Source organism: Coenobita brevimanus, chromosome 24 (assembly GCF_032717465.1).
Source record: "Coenobita brevimanus isolate Jiangsu-jjx chromosome 24, ASM3271746v2, whole genome shotgun sequence".
Lineage (NCBI taxonomy): Eukaryota > Metazoa > Arthropoda > Malacostraca > Decapoda > Coenobitidae > Coenobita > Coenobita brevimanus.
Window position 1 is genome coordinate 12,204,331 of NC_136977.1, and position 20,867 is coordinate 12,225,197.

Here is a 20,867-nt window from a genome sequence, read left to right on the forward strand (position 1 = left end):
TAAGAGGTAAGAAAGAACTGATAGCTGTGTGCTCAGTCGGTCCAAAATGTGTTGGGAAGTGCGAAATTGAATGAAGAATGTGGAACTGAATGCTAACTTATGAGAACACATGGATGAAAGAATAATTTTTTTCTGATTACGAAACATTTTCGCTCCCTGAAATTGCAGAATCCATAAATTTTCATCGAAGCATACAGCACTGAGTGTGCCCAAGACAGGTACCCGTATGTAAGCCAGTCAATCATGGCAAATCTGGCAGGTGATGTCACAGTGTGCAACTTGCAGATTTTGTCACCAGGCCAGCTGACATCCAGCATGAGCTCAAGTTTTTCCACGTGTTGATTATGACCTGTCACATTATGCTGAGTATGTTAGAACAAAAACCTGTTCCTTAACCATGCGTTAATCAAGGATTGATTGTACTTCGCAATGAAAATTTTGTATGACAGACTGGGATAATGCAAGATACAACTATCAAAAAGATAAGCTGACATTATATAATCACAATAAAGGGATAGCATACATGACACTAGCAGTGGACCTGTCTACAATTATAAAGTCAAAAGTAGCCTACAGCTTGTCCCTACATTTACAATGTAAATTCACTTCTGAATGAAGTTTTATCTCAGTTTGGTATGGCTAGGTTTCAGTCATTGAATGACAATGTTTGGTGTAAAATTTAACATACAGTACTGAAAAAAAAAAAAAAAAAAAAAAAAAAAAAAAAAAAAAAAAAACATTAGGACAGAAGTCACAACTGAAGGCAGTAGGATTTATTTAAGGTAAACTCAAAGACAAATTTTTGTCGAAATTCCACCTCTTCTATGTCTCACTTTCCTCTACTGGCTCACATTCCTAATCTATGAGTGGCATGATATATTTCTCTGATATGTTTCTCAGGGAGGAAAGTGATGGACATGCCTAAGTGTGGAACAGACACAGTGGAATAGTCAGCAAATTCTATCTCTGGCTGTACCTAATGATGCATATACTCCCAAGGTGGATGGAAAGCTAATGGCAGAGAAAGCTGAAGCTCCTGTTTCATCAGGCCTCGGAACTAGTTCCTGACCATCCCCCTTTGTTGTACTTTTCAGTGTGTCAGTAACACTGAGAGTAGGCCAGCATACTCTCCAATACAAATTTCTCAAACTATCAACACCAAACTACATGCACATTACACGCTACACTACCTTTTCAAAATTCAACCAAAATGGCATCTTATAATCAAGCCTCTAGTCCCCAGAGGGGAGGGGGGAGAGGTTGACCATAAATGCCCCCATCAACCGCCCCTCTCCCAGCAATGATCCAGCTAGATGTCTGGAACCACTGTCTGACTCTATCTATCTATCTATCTAGTGCCAGACGCCATAATCCCGTAAGGGGTGGTCATTTGACTCTGAGTTATTTGTTTTACGGGGAAGGGCACTAACCCTCCACCAACCCACTTGTTGACACGTAGGGAGCACGTGTGGTTTGGTTATATGGTTACAACCCAGCGTTGTAAATGGTTTCTTGGCTTACAGGAAACCATTTGGCTTGTCACTCAATGTAAAGCCACCTGTAAAGGAAAGAAGTGCAATAAGAAGTGACAGGAAAGATGGGAGAAACAGGAAGAGAGGAGGCACTTCTTCATTTCTGCAACATTTGTGGCTTTTCCTCTAACTTTCTCTCTGTTGAGCAACACCTCCCCTTCTCTAAACCGCACCTCCTCTTCCTAACTGAGACTCAGCTGTCTGGGGCAATTTTTTTTTTTTTTTTTTTTTTTTAAACATGTTCAACTCTGAGCAAAGGCTTCAGGGCCTATTTCTCGGGGGCAGTGACCTATCCCAAGGCCCAGTAGTCCTCCTACACCTCCACATGTCACCACTTCGGCACTAACACCCACCATCCACACTGAATACATGCCAGGGCTGTCTCACAGGAATACATGCTAGGGCTGTCTCATACAGGATTGGTGTACTGGTATTAGCTGGGGTATTTTTACGACATGTCAGCAGGTCATCTGGTTGATCAGGAAGGTCTGCTTTTTAGGAAATTCAAATCCTTAAACTGTTCCCTGCCCCAGCCGGGATTCGATCCTGGGTCTGCAGGGTGCCTCTCTACCGATAGCAAACCCTTCCCTGTATCCTCCTACTTTCTCTATACTCATTTCAAAGCCACAGGTGGCTGTTGAGTATAAGTACGCAACAACTTATCTTGCTCTCGTGTTCCTGAACTTGATTCTTCTGAATTCTCGACTTTCTGGCTTCGTCTTTCCTGTCATTCTCAGACTAAATATATCTGCACTGTTTACTCATCCCCTAATTCTATTGACTTTGAAAAATTCTTTGACAATCTTGCTTCTATGATAGAACACATCCTATCTATTTCTCCTTTTTCTGAAATCTCCATTCTAGGAGATTTCAATGTTCATCACCACCTCTGGCTCTCCTCTCCTGTCAATGATCCACCTGGTGAACAAGCTTACATCTTTTCTATCCTTAATGACCTACAGCAGCAGCTTGTACAACATCCTATCCGTACCCGACTGCCTTGGAGAGTTCCAACATACTCGACCTCTTCCTTACAACTAATCCTTCTGCTTACGCTATTAATCTTTCCTCTCTGTTGGGCTCCTCCGACCACACCCTTATCACCTTAACCTGTCCTACTGCTCCAGTACGGCCTGTGGACCCTCCAAAGAAATGCTGGTTGTGGCGCTTTGGAGCTGCTGATTGACAGGCCCTCAGGCAGTACTTCTTTGATTTTCCCTGGAATGATCATTGCTTCTATGGCTGAAAGGCATCTGAGTATGCCATGCATATTACAGAGGTTATTTTCTCAGACTGGAAGCAAATATACCCTTCTCATATCCTCTGATTAATGCAAAGAAACCTTGGTTTAATCATGCTTGTTCTAATGCTGTCCACAACAAGGACAGGGCCTACAAAAGGTATTGGAGCCAACCCACCCCTGAATCTCATTTTTATGTTTCTGCCCGGAATCATGCTAAATCTGTTCTTCACTCTGCTAAAAATAATTTCCTCCGTACTAAATGCTCTCAACTCTCCAACATGCATTCTTCCCGCTTCTTCTGGCACCTTGCCAAAAACCTTTCTAACAACTTTACCTCATCATCCTTCCCTCCTCTTTTCCACCCTGATGGCTCTGTAACTATTTCTTCTACAGATAAAGCATATCTCTTCACTCAGACTGTCTCCTCCAATTTCACCTTAGATGATTCTGGTGCTGTTCCTCCATCACTTTTCCCCCTCTGACTTCTTCATGGCCAACATTAAAATTTCTTCAACTGATATACTTTCTGCCATAATTGGCCTCATTACTAACAAGGCATATGGGCCTGATGGGGTCCCTCCTCTTGTCCTCAAAAACTGTGCCTCTGTGCTTACACCCTGCCTAGGTAAACTCTCTCATCTTTGTCTATCAACTTGTACCTTTCCTTCTTGCTGGAAGTTTGCTATCATTCAGCCTGTCCCAAAGAAAGGTGACTATTCTCAACCCTCTAACTATCGCCCAATTGCTTTAACATTCTGTATCTAAAAAGTTTTCGAGCCTATTCTTAACTAAAAAATTTTAACGCATCTTTCCTACCGCAACCTTCTTTTCAGCCTGTCAGTATGGGTTCCGTCAGGGATGCTTCATTGGCGATCTTCTTATCACCTGCTTTTCAAACTCATGGTCACACTCTCCTTTCGGGAATCTGGCGAAAGCTTTGCCATTGTGCCTGAAATCTCGGCTTTCGATCGAGTCTGGCATAAATTTTTAATTTCCACACTGCCCTCTTACGGTTTCTATCCTTTTACCTGTGCCTTCATCTCTAGCTTCCTTTCTGGTCATTCTATGGCTGCTGTTGTAGATGCTCACCATTTTTCTCGTACCATTCTTCTTGTAGATCTATCAACAGCGGTGTTCCTCAGGGCTCTGTCCTATCACCAACTCTCTTCCTTTTATTCATTAATGACTTTCTAAGTTATACATCTAACCCTATCCACTCATATGCTGATGATTCCACTCTTCACCTTTCCATTCACTTCCCGCAGCATCCATCTCGGTAGTTACTTCAACAAATATGGTATGAGGCTATGGCAAACCTAATGCCTGACTTGGCTCATATCTGACTACAGTAAAAGTAATCTTGTTTTTAATGCATCAAAAACTCAGTTCTTACATCTATCAACCCATCAAAATCTTCCACTGGAGTACCCACTAATGTTTAATAATATCCAGCTTGGGGTTTCATTCTCTCAGGATTTATCTTGGAAAGACCACATTACATCACTTGTAAAATCTCCTTCCAAGAGATTAGGTGTGCTACACTGATTCCATATCTTTTTTACCCCTGTCCGGCTGCTGACTTTATACTAGGGTTTTATTCACTCCTGTGTAGAGTACAATTCTCGTGTGTGTGGAGACTCCCCACATAGAGCTCTTCTCAACAAGGTGGAGTCAAAGGCTTTTTGTTTCATCAACTCTCCTCTTCTTACTGGCTCCCTTCAAACCCTGTCTCTTCACTTCACTGTTGCATCTTTATCTTTTTCTATCATTACTTCAATGATCAGTGCTCCTCTGAATTATATGCTTGTGCCCCTCCACCACTACAACAGGCGCATAGCACCCGTCTACTAACAAACTCTCATCCCTCTTCTATTGAATTTTCTAATGCAACAGTTAACTGTTATTCTCAGTCTTTCATTTATGCAACAGGTCAGCTCTGGAACTGTCTCCCTCTCTTTGTATTTCCTACTTCCTATGATCTTCAGTCTTTCAAACGCAGTGAATCCAGGCATCTTGAAATGAACGGATCTTGAGCTCGGCTCTCTGTTTTATTGTTTTTGTTTTTTCTTGGAGGGAACAATTTTTGGGCTCCTGGCCTTTGGTTCCTTGTTCCTTGCATTTAAAATAAATAAATACATAAATATATATATATATATATACATTATATATATATAGGTGGGGGCACTCACCATCTACTCGATGTAGTGCTGCTCTTGGGTGTATGTCCTTTCCTCTCCTCCCTCCTTTCCTTCCATCCTTTTCTGTCTTTCTTTACTTCATTCTCTCCTTGTCCTTCTGCCTACGGGTGACTTTACACTCCCTCTTTTGTTTTTCTTTCCTTCATTCTTTCCTGTTCCTTCTGCCTGTGGGTGACTCTACACTGAGTGACATGCTGAATTGTTTCCTGTACACCAGGAAACCATTTACTACACTGGGTGGTAACCATAAAACCAAATTAGGGCGCCTGGTGGTTTAGTGGGTAATTGTGGTGCTCAAATCAGACTGAGCCGGTGAAGGTTTATATCCAAGGGATGGTTGGGGTTATTGCTCATGTAATGCCACTCAGGGATGAGTGAGGCTGGTCACTCTCATCTTAAATGTTAGGACCAACTTGCCTAGCCCCGAGATCCTATGCTTCTTATGGGGCAACGTAGGATTGGATGATGGATGGATGGATGTGTGTATGTGTATATATATATATATGTGGAGCCTCTGTGGTACAGTGGTAGAGTGTGCGTTTTGTACATGGGTGGACCAGGGTTCGTGCCCCGCTAGGGTAATAAACTTTGGGAGTGCTCACTCGGCCACGTACTGCATTGGCGGACACAAGGGGTGCTGTGGTTGAACCAGTGTCGCTTACTGTAAAGTATGCTTGCACCCAGTCGGCTTGCGTGGGCCGATTACACTTGGTTCACAGACTACACACACATCCAAAGCCACTCCAACACTACAGTTACACTTACAAAAACTTCTCACCCTACATACAATCTCTACCAGACAGCCTAAGCCACTTGGTAGAGATACATTGGCTGTATTGTCCCGACTTCGGTCGGGATAGGCTGGTCCTGCAGTGAATACTCAAATGGCTGCTGCTGCTGATGATATATATATATATATATATATATATATATATATTTATATGTACCACTCACTTGATGTAGTGCTGCCTACTTCTTCCTTAGCCTTTATCATTCTTTTTCTGTGCCTGCCCTCCTCTCTTCCTATTTCTCCCATCTTTCCTGTCACTTCTTATTACTTTTCTTTCCTTTACAGGTGGCTTTACATTGAGTGACAAGCCAAATGGTTTCCTGTAAGCCAAGAAACCATTTAGAACGCTGGGTGGTGCTCCCTACGTGTCAACAAGTGAGTTGGTGGAGGGTTAGTGTCCCTCTCCATAAAACAAATAACTCAAAGTCAAATGGCCACCCCTTATGGAATTATGGCATCTGGCAACAGATATATATATATATATATATATATATATATATATATATATATATATATATATATATATACACACATTTAAACCTTGATTCAAGGGACTAAATGGGGAATCAACTTGTCCCTTACTTGGAAATGTCCCTTACTTGAAAATGTCCATTGTTTTACCACATATAAAGACAATCATATTATGAAATGCAATGATTGTTTCACTTCTCTTACTTATTTATATGATTATGAATGTTACTTTATGGGTACTGTATAAAGAAACATATTAGTGTGTATAACCTAGACATTATGTATCACTTTTGAATGGTTTTGTCCATTTATCAGGTAGAATATGGAGTCCCTTATATCCAAAATCCCTTATATGGAGGTCCTTTAAATTGAGGTTTGGGTGTACATCTATCTATCTATCTATCTATCTATATACATATAAATATATATACACACACATATCACGCGTTCAGCTATAGCGTTTATCTGCTATCAGGCACACATCATATGCACAACCATACATGCTATCACACACCCCAAGACTGCTATCACGCATCGAATTTGAAGACAGGCTAAGCGAAACTTATTCACACGGCACTTCAAACGAGGTTTGCCGAGGATACGATTGTTAATCGGAATGGTAACGTGGTAAAATTGCCGACAATACCACGGGCATTTGGAATGCATCTGAATGGATTCCTGCCAAGGATACGACGGGCAAAACAGTTTGAACAAAACCCATTTGACTCAAAAGAATATATCGTATTACAGCACTGAAATTTAGCCTAACACTGAATACTTATTAATACTGTATTTCAGAATAAATATCAATCGTTTTGAAACCCATATAAAGAGTTAATATTTCCAATGCCGAGAAAACTGTGATGTCGATAAAGTAATCACGTGTTTACAACTGAGACGGGGCTCTGGCAACAGTATGAGGAACGTGTGTGATAGCGTGCAAGTTTTGTTCCACTTAAATCTTCCTCGGCCGTTCCTGATACGATGTACCGTGTGATACTGCCTTTAGCTGTGGACACTAAGAAATCATGAAGACAGCTAAAGAGATGTGGCGGCAATTAAGCTACTCCCAAGCCTCGGAACCCATCAAACCACCCAAGCCTTAATCCTTATAAAAGTTTGATGGCCTTTTATGTTGTTTATTTATTCATTATACTGTTATTATTAATATAATAATGCTTTATTTCATGTTGGAGGAGAGATTGGCAGGAAATCGCAGGCATAAAGTGGTTAAAAGTTAGAAAAATGGGCCACCGAAAAACCAATTAGAAATTTTCCCATTGATTGTTCAGTTCAGCTATCGCGTATTCAGCTATCATGCGTGTTTGCTGTGACCAATTAGGCGCGATAGCAGGGGGCTGAGTGTATATGTATGTATGTATGTGTGTGTGTATATATCATCATCCTCATCATCATCAGCCGTTTGAGTATCCACTGCAGGACAAGCCTATCCCGACCGAAGTTGGGACGATATAGCCAATGTATCTACCAAGTGGCTTAGGCTGTCTAGTAGAGATTGTATGTAGGGTGACAAGTGCTTGTAAGTGTAATTGTAGTGTTGGAGTGGCTTTGGATGTGTGTGTAGTCTGTGAACCATGTGTAATCGGCTTGCGCAAGCCGAATGGGTGCAAGCATACTTTATAGTAAGCGACACTGGTTCAACCACAGCACCCCTGGTGTCCGCCAATGTAGTACGTGGCCGGGTGAACACTCCCAAAGTTTATTACCCTGGCGGGGCGCGAACCCTGGCTCACCCGTGTACGAAACGCACACTCTACCACTGTACCACAGAGGCTCCATGTGTGTGTGTATATATATATGGGCACAAGCCAGTGCAACTCAGTGCTGGTCCCAAGCCTGGATACATGGGGAGGGTTGCGTCATGGAAAGGCATCCAGTGTAAAAACCCTAGCCAACTCAATATGCAGAGCACAAAAAGAAACTTCATACCAGATCGATCGTGGCCAGGGTCAACAACGACCGCCACTGGTGCAGTTATCCAACAGAGGGCCAGTGGAAAGTATGCAACTGTTGGACAAAGGAAGGAGAGGAGGAGAAGAGGAGGAAGACAGTCCCAGAGGAAGCGAGAGAGAAGGGAGAGTAGAAGAGTGGAGATAAGAGTGGGATCTTTGAATGTGGGCACGATGACGGGTAAAGGAAGAGAGCTGGCCGATATGATGGAGAGGAAAAAGTTGGATATACTGTGTGTGCAGGAGACAAAATGGCAGGGAAGTAAAGCGAGGATGATTGGAGGAGGGTTCAAGTTGTTTTACCATGGCGTGGATGGGAGGAAAAATGGTGTAGGGGTGGTAGTGAAGGAAAAGTATATAGTTAATGTATTGGAGGTAAAGAGAGTGTCAGATAGAGTAATGAGTTTGAGGATGGAAACTGAGGGGGTCCCGACTAATGTCATCAGTGCATACGCCCCGCAAGTGGGGTGTGACTTGGAGGAAAAGGAAGAGTTTTCGAGTGAAGTAGAGGAAGTGATTCAGTGCATACCCAGTGAGGAAAGAGTGGTTATGGGAGCAGATTTGAATGGGCATGTTGGAGAAGGAAATAGTGGTGATGATGAGGTGATAGGCAGGTACGGTGTCAGGGAGAGGAACGCTGAGGGTCAGATGGCTGTTGATTTTTCAAAACTGATGGAGATGGCTGTAGTAAACACTTATTTCAAGAAGGAGGAGGAGCACAGGATTACGTATAAGAGTAGGGGAAGGAGGTCACAGACAGATTATATCCTATGCAGGAGATGCAATTTGAAAGAATTCAGTGATTGTAAGGTAGTGCCAGGGGAGAGTGTAGTAAGACAGCATAGGGTGTTGGTTGGAAAGATGAATCTGAAAGTGAAGACAAGGAGGAAAGAGAGAGCTGAACCAAGGATTAGGTGGTGGAAGCTGAAGGACCAAGACTTCAGTGGTAAATTTAGGGATGAGGTGAGCCAGGCTTTCCGAGACAGGGAAGGCGAGGATGGATGGGCAGTTATCTCAGAAGTGGTAAGGGAGAAAGCCAAGAAGGTACTTGGGGTGACATCAGGACAGAGGAGAGAGGACAAGGAGACTTGGTGGTGGAATGAGGAAGTACAGGATAGCATATATAGGAAGAAGCAGGCAAAAAAGAGTATGGACAGAAACAGAGACGAAGAAAGCATTCGGGAATATAAGGAGACGAGGAACATAGCCAAGAAAGAGGTTGCTAAGGCAAAAGAAAATGCATACCAGAAGCTGTATGAGAAGTTGAATAGTAGAGAAGGGGAAAAAGACCTGTACCAATTAGCCAGGCAGAGACACAGAGCTGGGCGGGATGTGCAGCATGTTAGGATGATTAAGGATGCAGATGGCAATGTACTGACAAGTGAGGAGAGTGTACTAAGAAGGTGGAAGGAGTATTTCGAAGAGTTGATGAATATAGAAAATATGAGAGAGAGAAGGTTGGAAGAGTTGGAGGTAGTGAGTCAGGAAGTGCAAGAGATCAGCAGAGAGAAAGTGAGGAATGCCATGAAGAGAATGAAGGATGGCAAGGCAGTGGGCCCAGATGGTATACCAGTGGAAGCATGAAGAAGCTCAGGAGAGATGGCTGTGATGTGGTTTACCAGACTGTTTAACAAAATCCTGGAGGGTGAGAGGATGCCGGAGGAGTGGAGAAAAAGTATTCTAGTTCCGATTTTCAAGAACAAGGGTGATGTGCAGTGCTGCAGCAACTACAGAGGTATAAAGCTGATCAGCCATGCAATGAAGATATGGGAAAGCGTGGTGGAAGCTAGGCTGAGAAGAAAAGTGAGGATCTGTGAGGAGCAATTTGGTTTCATGCCAGGGAGAAGTACTATAGACACCATATTTGCTTTGGGAATGGTGATGGAGAAGTACAGAGAAGGCCAGAAGGAGTTGCATTGTGTGTTTATAGACTTGGAGAAGGCTTATGATAGGGTACCGAGAGAGGAACTGTGGTACTGTATGAGAAAATCAGGAGTGGTAGAGAACTACGTGAGGGTGGTGAAGGACATGTACGACGATAGTGTAACAGCAGTGAGATGTGCAGTAGGAATGACTGAGGGTTTCAAGGTGGAGGTGGGATTGCATCAAGGATCAACTTTGAGTCCCTTCTTGTTTGCAATGGTGATGGACAGATTGACAGATGAGATTAGACAGGAGCCTCCGTGGACAATGATGTTTGCAGATGACATTGTGATATGTAGTGAGAGCCAGGAGGAAGCTGAGGCAGAGCTTGTGAGATGGAGATATGCACTGGAGAGAAGGGGAATGAATGTAAGCAGATGCAAGACTCAGTATCTATCTATCTATTGCCAGACGCCTCAATCCCGTTTGGGGTGGCCACAAACAAATCGCCTCCAAGTCGCCCTGTCCCCCGCCATTTCATTGCCCTGCTCCTAACTCACCCCCCCCTCTCTCATATACCTCTCCACCCCATCCCTCCATCTCATCCTCGGCCTCCCCCTCCCTCTTCCTCCCTCCACCTCACTTGCATACACTCTCTTCGTCAGTCTTTCACCCTCCATCCTCTCCACATGGCCAAACCACCTCAGTGTGTTCCTCATAACACTTCCTATCACATCCACATCCACACCACAACGCTCCTTTATATCCTCATTCGTCAGCCTGTCTCTCCACGTGACTCCACAGGCTCCTCTTAAATAACTCATTTCCACTGCTCTCACTCTTGACTTGTGTCCTTCCAACAATGTCCAAGCTTCACTTCCGTACGTTAGAGTTGGTATCACAATACTGTCATGTAGTAACTTTTTCACTTCCATGCTCACTTCCCTGTTTCTTATCACTGCTTTCAAAGAACCAGCAACCTTTCTTCCCTGCTGTACCCTTTCAAGCACTTCACCCTCCAAACCTCCATCCTTACTCATCACACTACCCAAGTACTTAAACGTACTCACATTTTCCAATTCCTCACCATCCAACTAACTTCACCTCTCTCGAAGACCATCACTTTACTCTTCCCTATATTCACCTTTAGATTCCGTTTCTTACACACTCTCTCAAACTCATCCACCAAGCCTTGCAGCTCCCCTTCGTCTTCACTCAACAACACAGTATCATCTGCAAACAACAGTACAGGGAGTTTCCAAACACTATACTCTCTCACCAGGACCACTCCAAATATCCACTACCCTACCTTGTGCCTCTTTTATTACCCCATCCATGTACAGATTGAACAACCATGGAGACATGACACATCCCTGTTTCAACCCAACTTTCAAAGAGAAAAATTCACTTAGTTCACCATCCACACGCACTGCAGCCTTCGCACCATCGTACATACTCTTCACAGCATTCAACAACTTCCCATCTACTCCATATATTCTTAACACTTTCCACAATCCTTGTCTATCCACCCTGTCATATGCTTTCTCCAAATCCATGAAAGCCGCATACAACTTCTTTCCCTTCTCTAGAAACTTTTCCACTGAAGATCTAAGAATGAATATCTGATTTACACAACCTCTTCCCTTCCTAAAGCCTCCTTGTTCTTCTCCAACTAATTTCTCTCTTCTTTCTCTAACTCTGTCTATAAGTATCCTACCATACACTTTTCCTATTATACTAAGAAGACAAATGCCCCTATGATTACCACACACTTCTTTTTCCCCTTTTCCTTTGTACAAGGGAATAATTATACCTGACTTCCAATCCTCCGGGGCTCTACCTTCCTCCCAGGCCAATCTGCACATCTTCCACATCCATTCTACTACTATCTCTCCCCCATGCTTCAGCATTTCACCACACACTCCATCAATTCCTGGGGCTTTCCCCATTTTGACTTTCTTCATTGCTTCCACAACTTCTATCCTACTGATTTCTTCCTGTCTTCTCACCTCCCTCCTTCTCCCAGCCACTTATACTTGCATTACTTCCATCCTCTACGTTCACCAATTCCTTAAAGTGTTCTCTCCATCTGTTCACTTTTTCTCCCTTCTCCACTAGTAATCTACCATTTTTATCTTTCACTCCCCTGCTAACTTCACTTCCATCCTGTCTTACTCTTTTCACTTCTCTCCAGAACATTTTCTTACAGTCCCTCCACTTTACACTCAAATTCCTTCCAAATTCCTCATCCACTCTCTTCTTACTCTCTCTTACTAATCTTTTCACCTCTCTCTTTCTTTCCACATATAACTCTCTCTTCCGCCTCTCAACTTCTTCCACGCCCCTATTTCTCACTCAGTACATGTGTGTAAATAAGAGAGATAACAGGGGAACTATGAGGCTGCAAGGTGTAGAGGTGGCCAAGGTAGATGAATTCAAATATTTGGGGTCAACTGTACAAAGTAACGGAGAGTGTGGTAGAGAGGTAAAAAAAGAGAGTGCAGGCGGGATAGAGTGGGTGGAGAAAGGTGACAGGAGTGATCTGTGACAGAAGGGTCTCTGCAGAAATGAAATGGAAAGTTTATAAGACTGTAGTAAAGCCAGCCATGTTGTATGAAATGGAGACAGTACCACTGACAAAAAGACAGGATGCACAGTTGGAGGTAGCAGAATTGAAGATGTTGCGTTTTTCACTAGGAGTGATGAGGTTGGACAAAATTAGAAATGAACATATTAGAGGGACATCTCACGTAAGTCAGTTTGGGGACAAAGCCAGAGAGGCGAGACTGAGATGGTTTGGACATGTGCGGAGAAGGGATGTGGAGTATGTCAGGAGGAGGATGCTGGAAATGGAGTTACCAGGCAGGAGAAAAAGAGGAAGGCCAAAGAGAAGGTTTATGGATGTAGTGAAGGAGGACATGGGGGTGGTGGTAGGTGTAAGAGAAGATGAAGAAGACAGAGTAGGTGTAAGAGAAGAACATGCAGAAGACAGAGTAAGATGGAGACGGGTGATCCGCTGTGGCGACCCCTAAGGGGAGAGCCGAAAGGAGAAGAAGATATATATATATATATATATATATATATATATATATATATATATATACATACAATACTCTCGCGTCCAAGACGGTAACACTGTCGCCTGAAGGTCACGTCTTGGACGAACACAAGACCTTATGGAAAAAATTAATATTGTCACAAAATCTTTGAAAAGTGCCCCTAAAAACATCAACCTAGACCTATTTTGGCACCAAAACAAATTTCCTCACTTTGAAAGTGTGTTTCTGAGCTTATCTCCAGCTTAGTAGCTCAATTATCTCCAGCTTAGTATCCTGTGGTAGATGGTGGCACTTCAAGGGGTTAGCAGGTGGTTTCCTAGGCATGGCTACGTAAGGAGAGGCAGTAACCTAGGAGCAAAGGCTGAGTGCAGCACGCGGCAAGTGTGTCCACAATGCTCTGGTGAGAGACAAAAACAACCCCTGCTTGCTCATCATGTGACCAGATGCCAGTATTTTAATGGACAACATCTCAACCACATCATTCTCCTGCGTGCGGGAACCGTGTTGGACTGGGTAAGACTGTCATAGCTGCATTCTCCTCGGATTTGGGCTGTTATGAACCATTGGTTCTGTACTGGACATATGCAACCGTATTACAGCAATATTTTGTATTATTATTTATGGTCTCCATCTTGGACACGAAACGACTTGAACAAACCCGTCTTGGATGCAAGGGTACTGTATATATATGAGGCCCTGCGTGCAAGAGTATACCCATGCACCATTTCTTAAAAGTGGCAGAAATCGCATTTAAAGTTTTTACAACTTTGAAGAATGATACCGCAAAAACTATTATACATAGGATAATGGAGTTTACATCATTTTAAAGCTGATTGTCTCTACTTTATCCAAAAACATTTTAGCAAAGGTACTATTGTTTTTACCCGAGGAAAAAAAAAAAATCGACATATTAGCATACAATATTGCTACTTTTATGAATAAACTGGTACTGCAGGCCAATAGCCAGTGAGTTCCTTTATGTTGTAAGATGATGTTGAATGTCTGTAGAGTAGCTGGTTATGAATTTGCCTGGTTATCGTCATAAAAAGTAAGTTTTATCAATTTTTCAAAAAAATTATCAATACACAGCATTTTTTTTTTTCACCTGGTCCTCATTGTTCTGTGTTTCTATGTGAATAATAGACACTTTACATCGATTAAATGCATTAACAAACAAAATAACACCAATAATACTAGGAATAATGATGTTTTACATTAATAATCTTATTAATGAATACAGTGGTTGCGCTTGATAAAGGGTGGCGATGTAAACCCAATGTTATTTCCATGGGTTTTCGCCGTAATGTCTTGGGTCATACATCACAGCCACCAAGTCCACATGATAGCACATACTCTGAGGGACTGTGGGATAGCATTATCTCAATTTTCGACAAGGTGGTGCATGGGTATACTCTTGCACGCGGGGCCTCATCTATATGCGCAGTTAACTGAAGAACTGAAGTGGCAAATCAGTAAGCTGCAAAGTACAGTGGATGCATTTGGTGTACTTAAGGAAACTAATGAAGTGATCTGAATATACACAATACAATGATTCCTCAGTTATTGTGCACTTAATTACTGAAGTTTTTGTTATCACTGCAAGATGAAAATCTGCACTCCTGCCATTATCACACATTTTCTATAATAATAATAATAATAATAATAAAATAATAATAAAAAACTTATCATGCACCTGAGCTCATTTCTGCAGACTTTAGTGAATCAGTATCTCTGGTTTTTTATGGTCTTGAGGGATTCAAAGGTGGGGTCCTACTTGAGGAGTTAGCCCCAGGTGGTGGAGACCACTAACCCTCCACCCCTTGCCTCAAGCCCATCTCAGGTCTCTTTATGGTATGGTATGTGTTTCTTCCTCATTATGCCCTTTCCATCCCCTTCTATTAACCAAACCATGCCTATGTGTTTCTGACACCATAACAATATGTATGTATTTAGTGAATATAAATTGCTGTAAAAGAAAAAAAAATCTGAGTTTATGAGTGGGATTCCTGATACCAACTAGGATCCCATAGGTTCTGTGCTTTTGTTATCGCACAATTTCATAATAACGCACTTGGCTCACAACTGCACACAGAGAACTAGCATGGTGCCTGGTAGTGTGTATCTCTGCCGCTCTGCAGTGAACTGGCATCTCTTAGTGTTACCACTGTAGCCTTAACCTGCGATGTGCTTTCACCAAAACCTAATCACTTCATTGCTGGATCAATAGGAACTTTCCCACACATTCTACTCATTATTTTGTGTGTGTGTGTGTGTGTGTGTGTGTGTGTGTGTGTTCTTACCTAATTGTATCTTTACAGGAATGAGTCAAGCTCGTACTGTCCCGTGTCTTAAATCATATTTATCATACATATCCTTAAATTTGTGAACTGTTTTGGCACACACTATTTCATTCGGTAGTGCATTCCACTGATCAATTGCTCTGTTTGGGAAACTGAATTTCCTTACGTCTTTATCACCTCTCTTCTTATGCAGTTTTTTGCAGTGTCCTCTTGCTGATGCTTCCCCATATGTTAAGTAACAATTTATGTCTATTTTCTCCTTCCCTGATATGCATTTATATAGCATTATCATGTCACCTCTTTTCCTTCTCTCCTGTAGTGTTGGTAGATTCAGTTTATTTAGTCTTTGTTCGTGGCTTAGATCACTTAAGCTTGGTATCCATCTTGTAGCGGCCCTTTGAACTTTTTCAATCTTGTCTATGTGTTTTTTGAGATGAGGACTCCAGACTACTGATGCATACTCCAGGGTTGGTCTAATGAATGATGTTATTATCCTTTTAGCATGTCTTCATTTATGTATGTGAATGCTATTCTCATATTTGCAAGCAGTGTATACATGTTCCGTACCTTCTCGCTGATGTGGTCAGTCGGAGATAGTCTGTTATTGATAATCACACCTAGGTCCTTGTCTCTTTCTGATGTGTGTAGGGTTTTATTTCCTAACGTATAATCCCAATCAGGTCTTTTTCCACTTTTACCAAACTTGATTACATGACACTTGTCCACATTGAATTCCATTTGCCATGTATTACTCCATTCATGAAGTTTATTTAATTCTTCTTGTAGCTCTTTACAAAAGTCTGTGTTAGTAATTCTTCTTTGTATTTTTGCATCATCTGCAAACATATTTAGATAGCTTTCATTTCCAGTGTTACTATTTATATCATTTACATACACTAAAAACATGATTGGTGCCAGCACTGAACGCTGTGGTACTCCACTAGTCACTTCTTTCCATGATGAGTAGTTTCCCCTTAGTACTGTTCTCATTTCTCTTTTTATGAGAAAATCTTGCATCCAACAAAACAGTTTGCCTCAAATTCCTCCCTGATGGTACAGTTTCCATAAAAGTCTTTGGTGTGGTACTGTGTCAAATGCTTTCTTGAAATCTAAATAGATACTGTCCACCCATCCTTCTCTTTCCTGTATTGTGTCTGTTACTCCGTCATAGTAGCTCAACAGATTAGTAACACATGATTTTCCTTTTCTGAAACCAAACTGTCTTTCTGTTATCATACTGTGTTCTTTTAGATGATTTACCCAAGCTTTTCTTATAAGCTTTTCTAATACCTTGCTTACAACACTGGTCAGTGATACTGGTCGGTAGCTGAGTGGATTTTGTCTATTCCCTTTCTTGAATAAGGGGACAATATTTGCTTTCTTCCAAATATCAGGTAGTTTACCTTGACTCAAGGATTTCTTGAAAATTAAAAATAATGGTTTACTTAACTCCTTTGCACATTCTTGTAGTACCCAACATGAAATTTCATCAGGACCACTTGCTTTTCCTCTGTCTAATTTACTTAACTCCTCCTGTATTACTTTTTCTGATATTTGTAAATCTGGTAGTATGTGTGGACATGCATGTTCCACATAGTCCCTCTCAAAATTTTTTCTTCTGTAGAAATTAATTGGAAATTCTTATTTAGCGCTTCACAAATATTTTTCTCTTGTGTATAGGTGATTCCCTCGTCCGTAATGGATTGTATTATATCTTTTACTTTGGTTGTGCTTCTGATGTAGCTGTAAAACAGCTTTGGTTGATCTCTACTTTTATTTATTATATCCTCCTCAAACTGTTTTTGGGCTTCCCTCCTTATTCTTGTATAATCGTTTCTTGCCTGTTTGTAATTATTATATGCCCTTTCACTATTATGTCTTCTGTATCTATTCCACAACAAATCTCTTCTTTCTTCTGATTTTTTACATTCTGTATTGAACCATTTCTTTATTTTCTTATCTGCTTCTTTGTGCTGTGGGATGTACTTCTGGACTCCTATTTCATAATATTCACAGAATTTTTTATATACAGCATTTAAATCTTGTCCTCTAAGCTCATTTTCCCAATCAACTTCTAAGAAATACTCCTTTAGGTTTTGATAATTTTCCTTTTTATAGTTTAGGCTCTTTTTGTAACTTTCATTGCTGTTAACTATGTCATATGCTATCCTGAAGTTGTAGTTTAGTACTGCATGATTGCTTTTGCCGAGTGGAGGGTGATATATTAAACTGTCAGTATCATTTTCTTGCCTAGTAAATATGAGATCTAGCATTGAAGGTACATCGAGTCCTCTTTTTCTGGTGGTTTCCCTCACATGTTGCGTTAGGAAAAACTCTTGCACGAGATCCATGAGCTTTTGGTCCCAACAGCTTTCTTGGCTAATTATATCTAGAGTATTCCAATTTATATTTGTATTAAAATCTCCAGTTAGTATAATTCTTTCCGATTTCTCTTCCATTTTATGTAGTAATGATCTTAAACTCTGAATTGTACTCTCTGCCAGGTCCTCATATTCGTCTCTTTCCCATGTGTTTGATCTGGGTGGCATGTACAAATTGGCTATGATTACTTTCCCTTCAGATGTGTTGATCTCTACTCCAATCTGATCTGCCTGTGAGAGTACATCTAGTTTTATTTCATTGACTTTTAGATTTTTCTTAGTTAATATTATAATTCCTCCTCCTTTTTTTAAGTTTCTGTCTCTTCTCCATATATTGTATGCCTCTAAGTTTTATATGTCATTGGATATCCTTGGTGTTAATTTTGTTTCAGTTAGGCATATTATATGTGGTTCATTTACTCTGGCATAATCATTCATCTCTAGTAATTTAGATACCATTCCATCCACATTTGAGTACATCAACTTTATCATCTTGTTTATATACTTGTCATGACATGGTTCTACTACCTTCCTCCTTTTTATTCCCTAATGTTTGTGTACCACTTTCGTACCTGCAATCCTATTACTTTGTAAAAAAATGTGTTCTCCTCTTCTGATCTTCCCTCATTTTTTGTTTTTGCTTCCTTCCTCTTCTCTTTTAGTAATTCCAGTTCCTCTTGTGTTAGGCATCTTTTTATCCATACATTTTTGAACTCTTCTTTTTCCATAAGATTCTTTGAATTTTTTAGTATCTCCTCCACAGTCTTTACACTCTGGAAAGTTACCTTTAGAGGTCTTGTCTTGCTTTTCTCGTATTTCCCTAACCTTTTGTGTTCCTCTATGTCTTTACTACAGATTTCCTCTGATACTTCTTTCAATAAGCTCATTACATTTGCCATCTCCTTTTTGTCTCTTGTGATCTTGTTTTTTACTTCTTCCTCTTCTATACCAGTGATTACTATGGATTTGTTGATATCTACTGAATCTCTGACTAACTCTGGATTGTTTTGGATTATTCTTTTCACTTCCTTTTTAATGCTTTTTTCCTCCACCCTTGTTTCTAAGTCTTTCTTTACTTTCACCATTCCAGGATATGTGGTTTCCACATCATTTTTGTAGCTCTGCACAGCTTCATTCACCTGTGTTATCTTCTCCTCAATATCACTGCTCTGGTCTATCAGACTGCTTACTTGCCTAAGTGTGTGTGTGTGTGTGTGTGTGTGTGTGTGTGTGTGTGTGTGTGTGTGTGTGTGTGTGTGTGTGTGTGTGTGTGTGTGTGTGTGTGTGTGTGTGTGTGTGTGTGTGTGTGTGTGTGTGTGTGTGTGTGTGTGTGTGTGATCTGGATTGACAGACAGACAGATTAATGTCAAAACATGACCTCAGTCCATTTCTGGTGTGGAGCTAATCAATGGGTAATGAAGGAAGTACTATAAACAAAAGTAACACTAATGGAAAAATGAAGAAAGGAAAACCTAGAAAAGACATGGAAGAATACAAATAGTACTGCAGCCTGCAGTATCCAAAACACTCTGTTCATGAAAACACTGGATGAATGCTGAAATTATGTATCTGGTGGAATAAAAACTGTATTAGAGTGACTGGCTAAGCTATAAAACCTGTGGTGTGTTATGCTTGGACGAGTCACTGACCGTGTGGACATATCTGGAGTGGAACTCTGTGGCCTCCTTAAGGAAAGTGAGGCCAGGGTGAGTGTCAACCACATCCTGGATCATACTGAGGAAGTCTTCTGGCAGCAGATAGTTGCGTACACCCCGACTGAGAACACGCACAAAGCGAGATGCTGCATCGTGGCACGTTGCCACCACTCTGTAAATAAGATTGAGGAAAGGAGTTATAACAGCTGCGTCAATTACGTACTATCCTTAAAGGCCTTCCACAAACATCAGCACTTACAAAGGCACAGTACCTACTGAGAAAAGGGAGAATGCACTACAATGCTAAGTTTACCTGAATTTTAACCAAGTTCAACAATAAGCACATGACTTACAAAACACAAAGTCTTTGCTACAGTTCCAACTTCCTTATCTCACAACATCCTTATTCACCACATGCCCAGTGCTATGCTACTATAGTCAACAAAACCATTTAAGCCTGGGACAGTTAACATACTGCACTGTATAGTGTATGGCAATCATCACTAAAGAATTTCACATGTCTGTAACAGTCAAATGCTAAAATACTACAGGAGGAACATGTCTCTTCTCAAAAAATCATAATAACCAGTTCCATACTGCCCCCTTCAAGGTGTAGGGGTCTGAGGCATGGCTACTGCAGCCCAGTACAAGTACAGGTAGATGATTAGCCAGCTTCATTGACCATCCATCCATCATCCAATCTTATGTTGCCTCATGAGAAGCATAGAAGCCCGGGACTAGGCAAGTTGGTCCTGACATTTAAGATGAGAGTGACCAGCCTCACTCATCCCTGGGTGGCATTACGTGAGCAATAAACTCCAACCACCTCTTTGATATAAAACTGCACTGGCTCAATTCGATTGGAGAGCTTTAATTACTCGCTAAACCACCAGGTGCCATAATTTGGTTATTTGGTTACCACCTAGCTTAGTAAATGGTTTATTGGTTTACAGGAAACCATTTGGCTTGTCACTCAGTGTAGAGTCACCCATAGGCAGATGGAAGAAGAAAGAATGAAGAAAAGAAGGACAGAAGAGGGAGTGTAAACTCACCCATAGGCAGCAGGAAGATGAAAGAATGAAGAAAAGAAAGACAGAAGAGGAAGGAAGGAAGAGAGGAAAGGACAGCCACCCAAAGCAGCACTGCATCGAGTGAGTGGATGGTGAGTGCCCCTACTTACCACTTAATTGTTTGTATGGGATAAGATAGCAACAAGAGGACATGGAATGAAATTGAAAAAGTCAAGCTGCTTGAAGGATATCAAGAAATATAGCTTTCCTTACAGAAGTATAGACTTATGGAATAGCCTGGACAAAGAGATCGTCCAGTCTAAAAACTTAAACGAGTTTAAAGTTAAATTCGACTTACTGAGGAACAGCGACGGAAACCCACGACCATAGTACAT

At 41.3% G+C, this 20,867-nt stretch overlaps 1 protein-coding gene across 2 annotated transcripts in view; it reads right to left on the reverse strand.

Moving 5' to 3' along the window:
* Positions 1–20,867, reverse strand: part of LOC145393489 (uncharacterized) — a 434,047-nt gene that overhangs the window by 50,940 nt on the left and 362,240 nt on the right. For both annotated transcript variants that reach the window (XM_080267608.1, XM_080267609.1), the window contains exon 7: positions 19,457–19,634. In XM_080267608.1, coding sequence (XP_080123734.1) covers positions 19,457–19,634 — 178 coding nt within the window. The remainder of the gene's footprint in view (positions 1–19,456; positions 19,635–20,867) is intronic.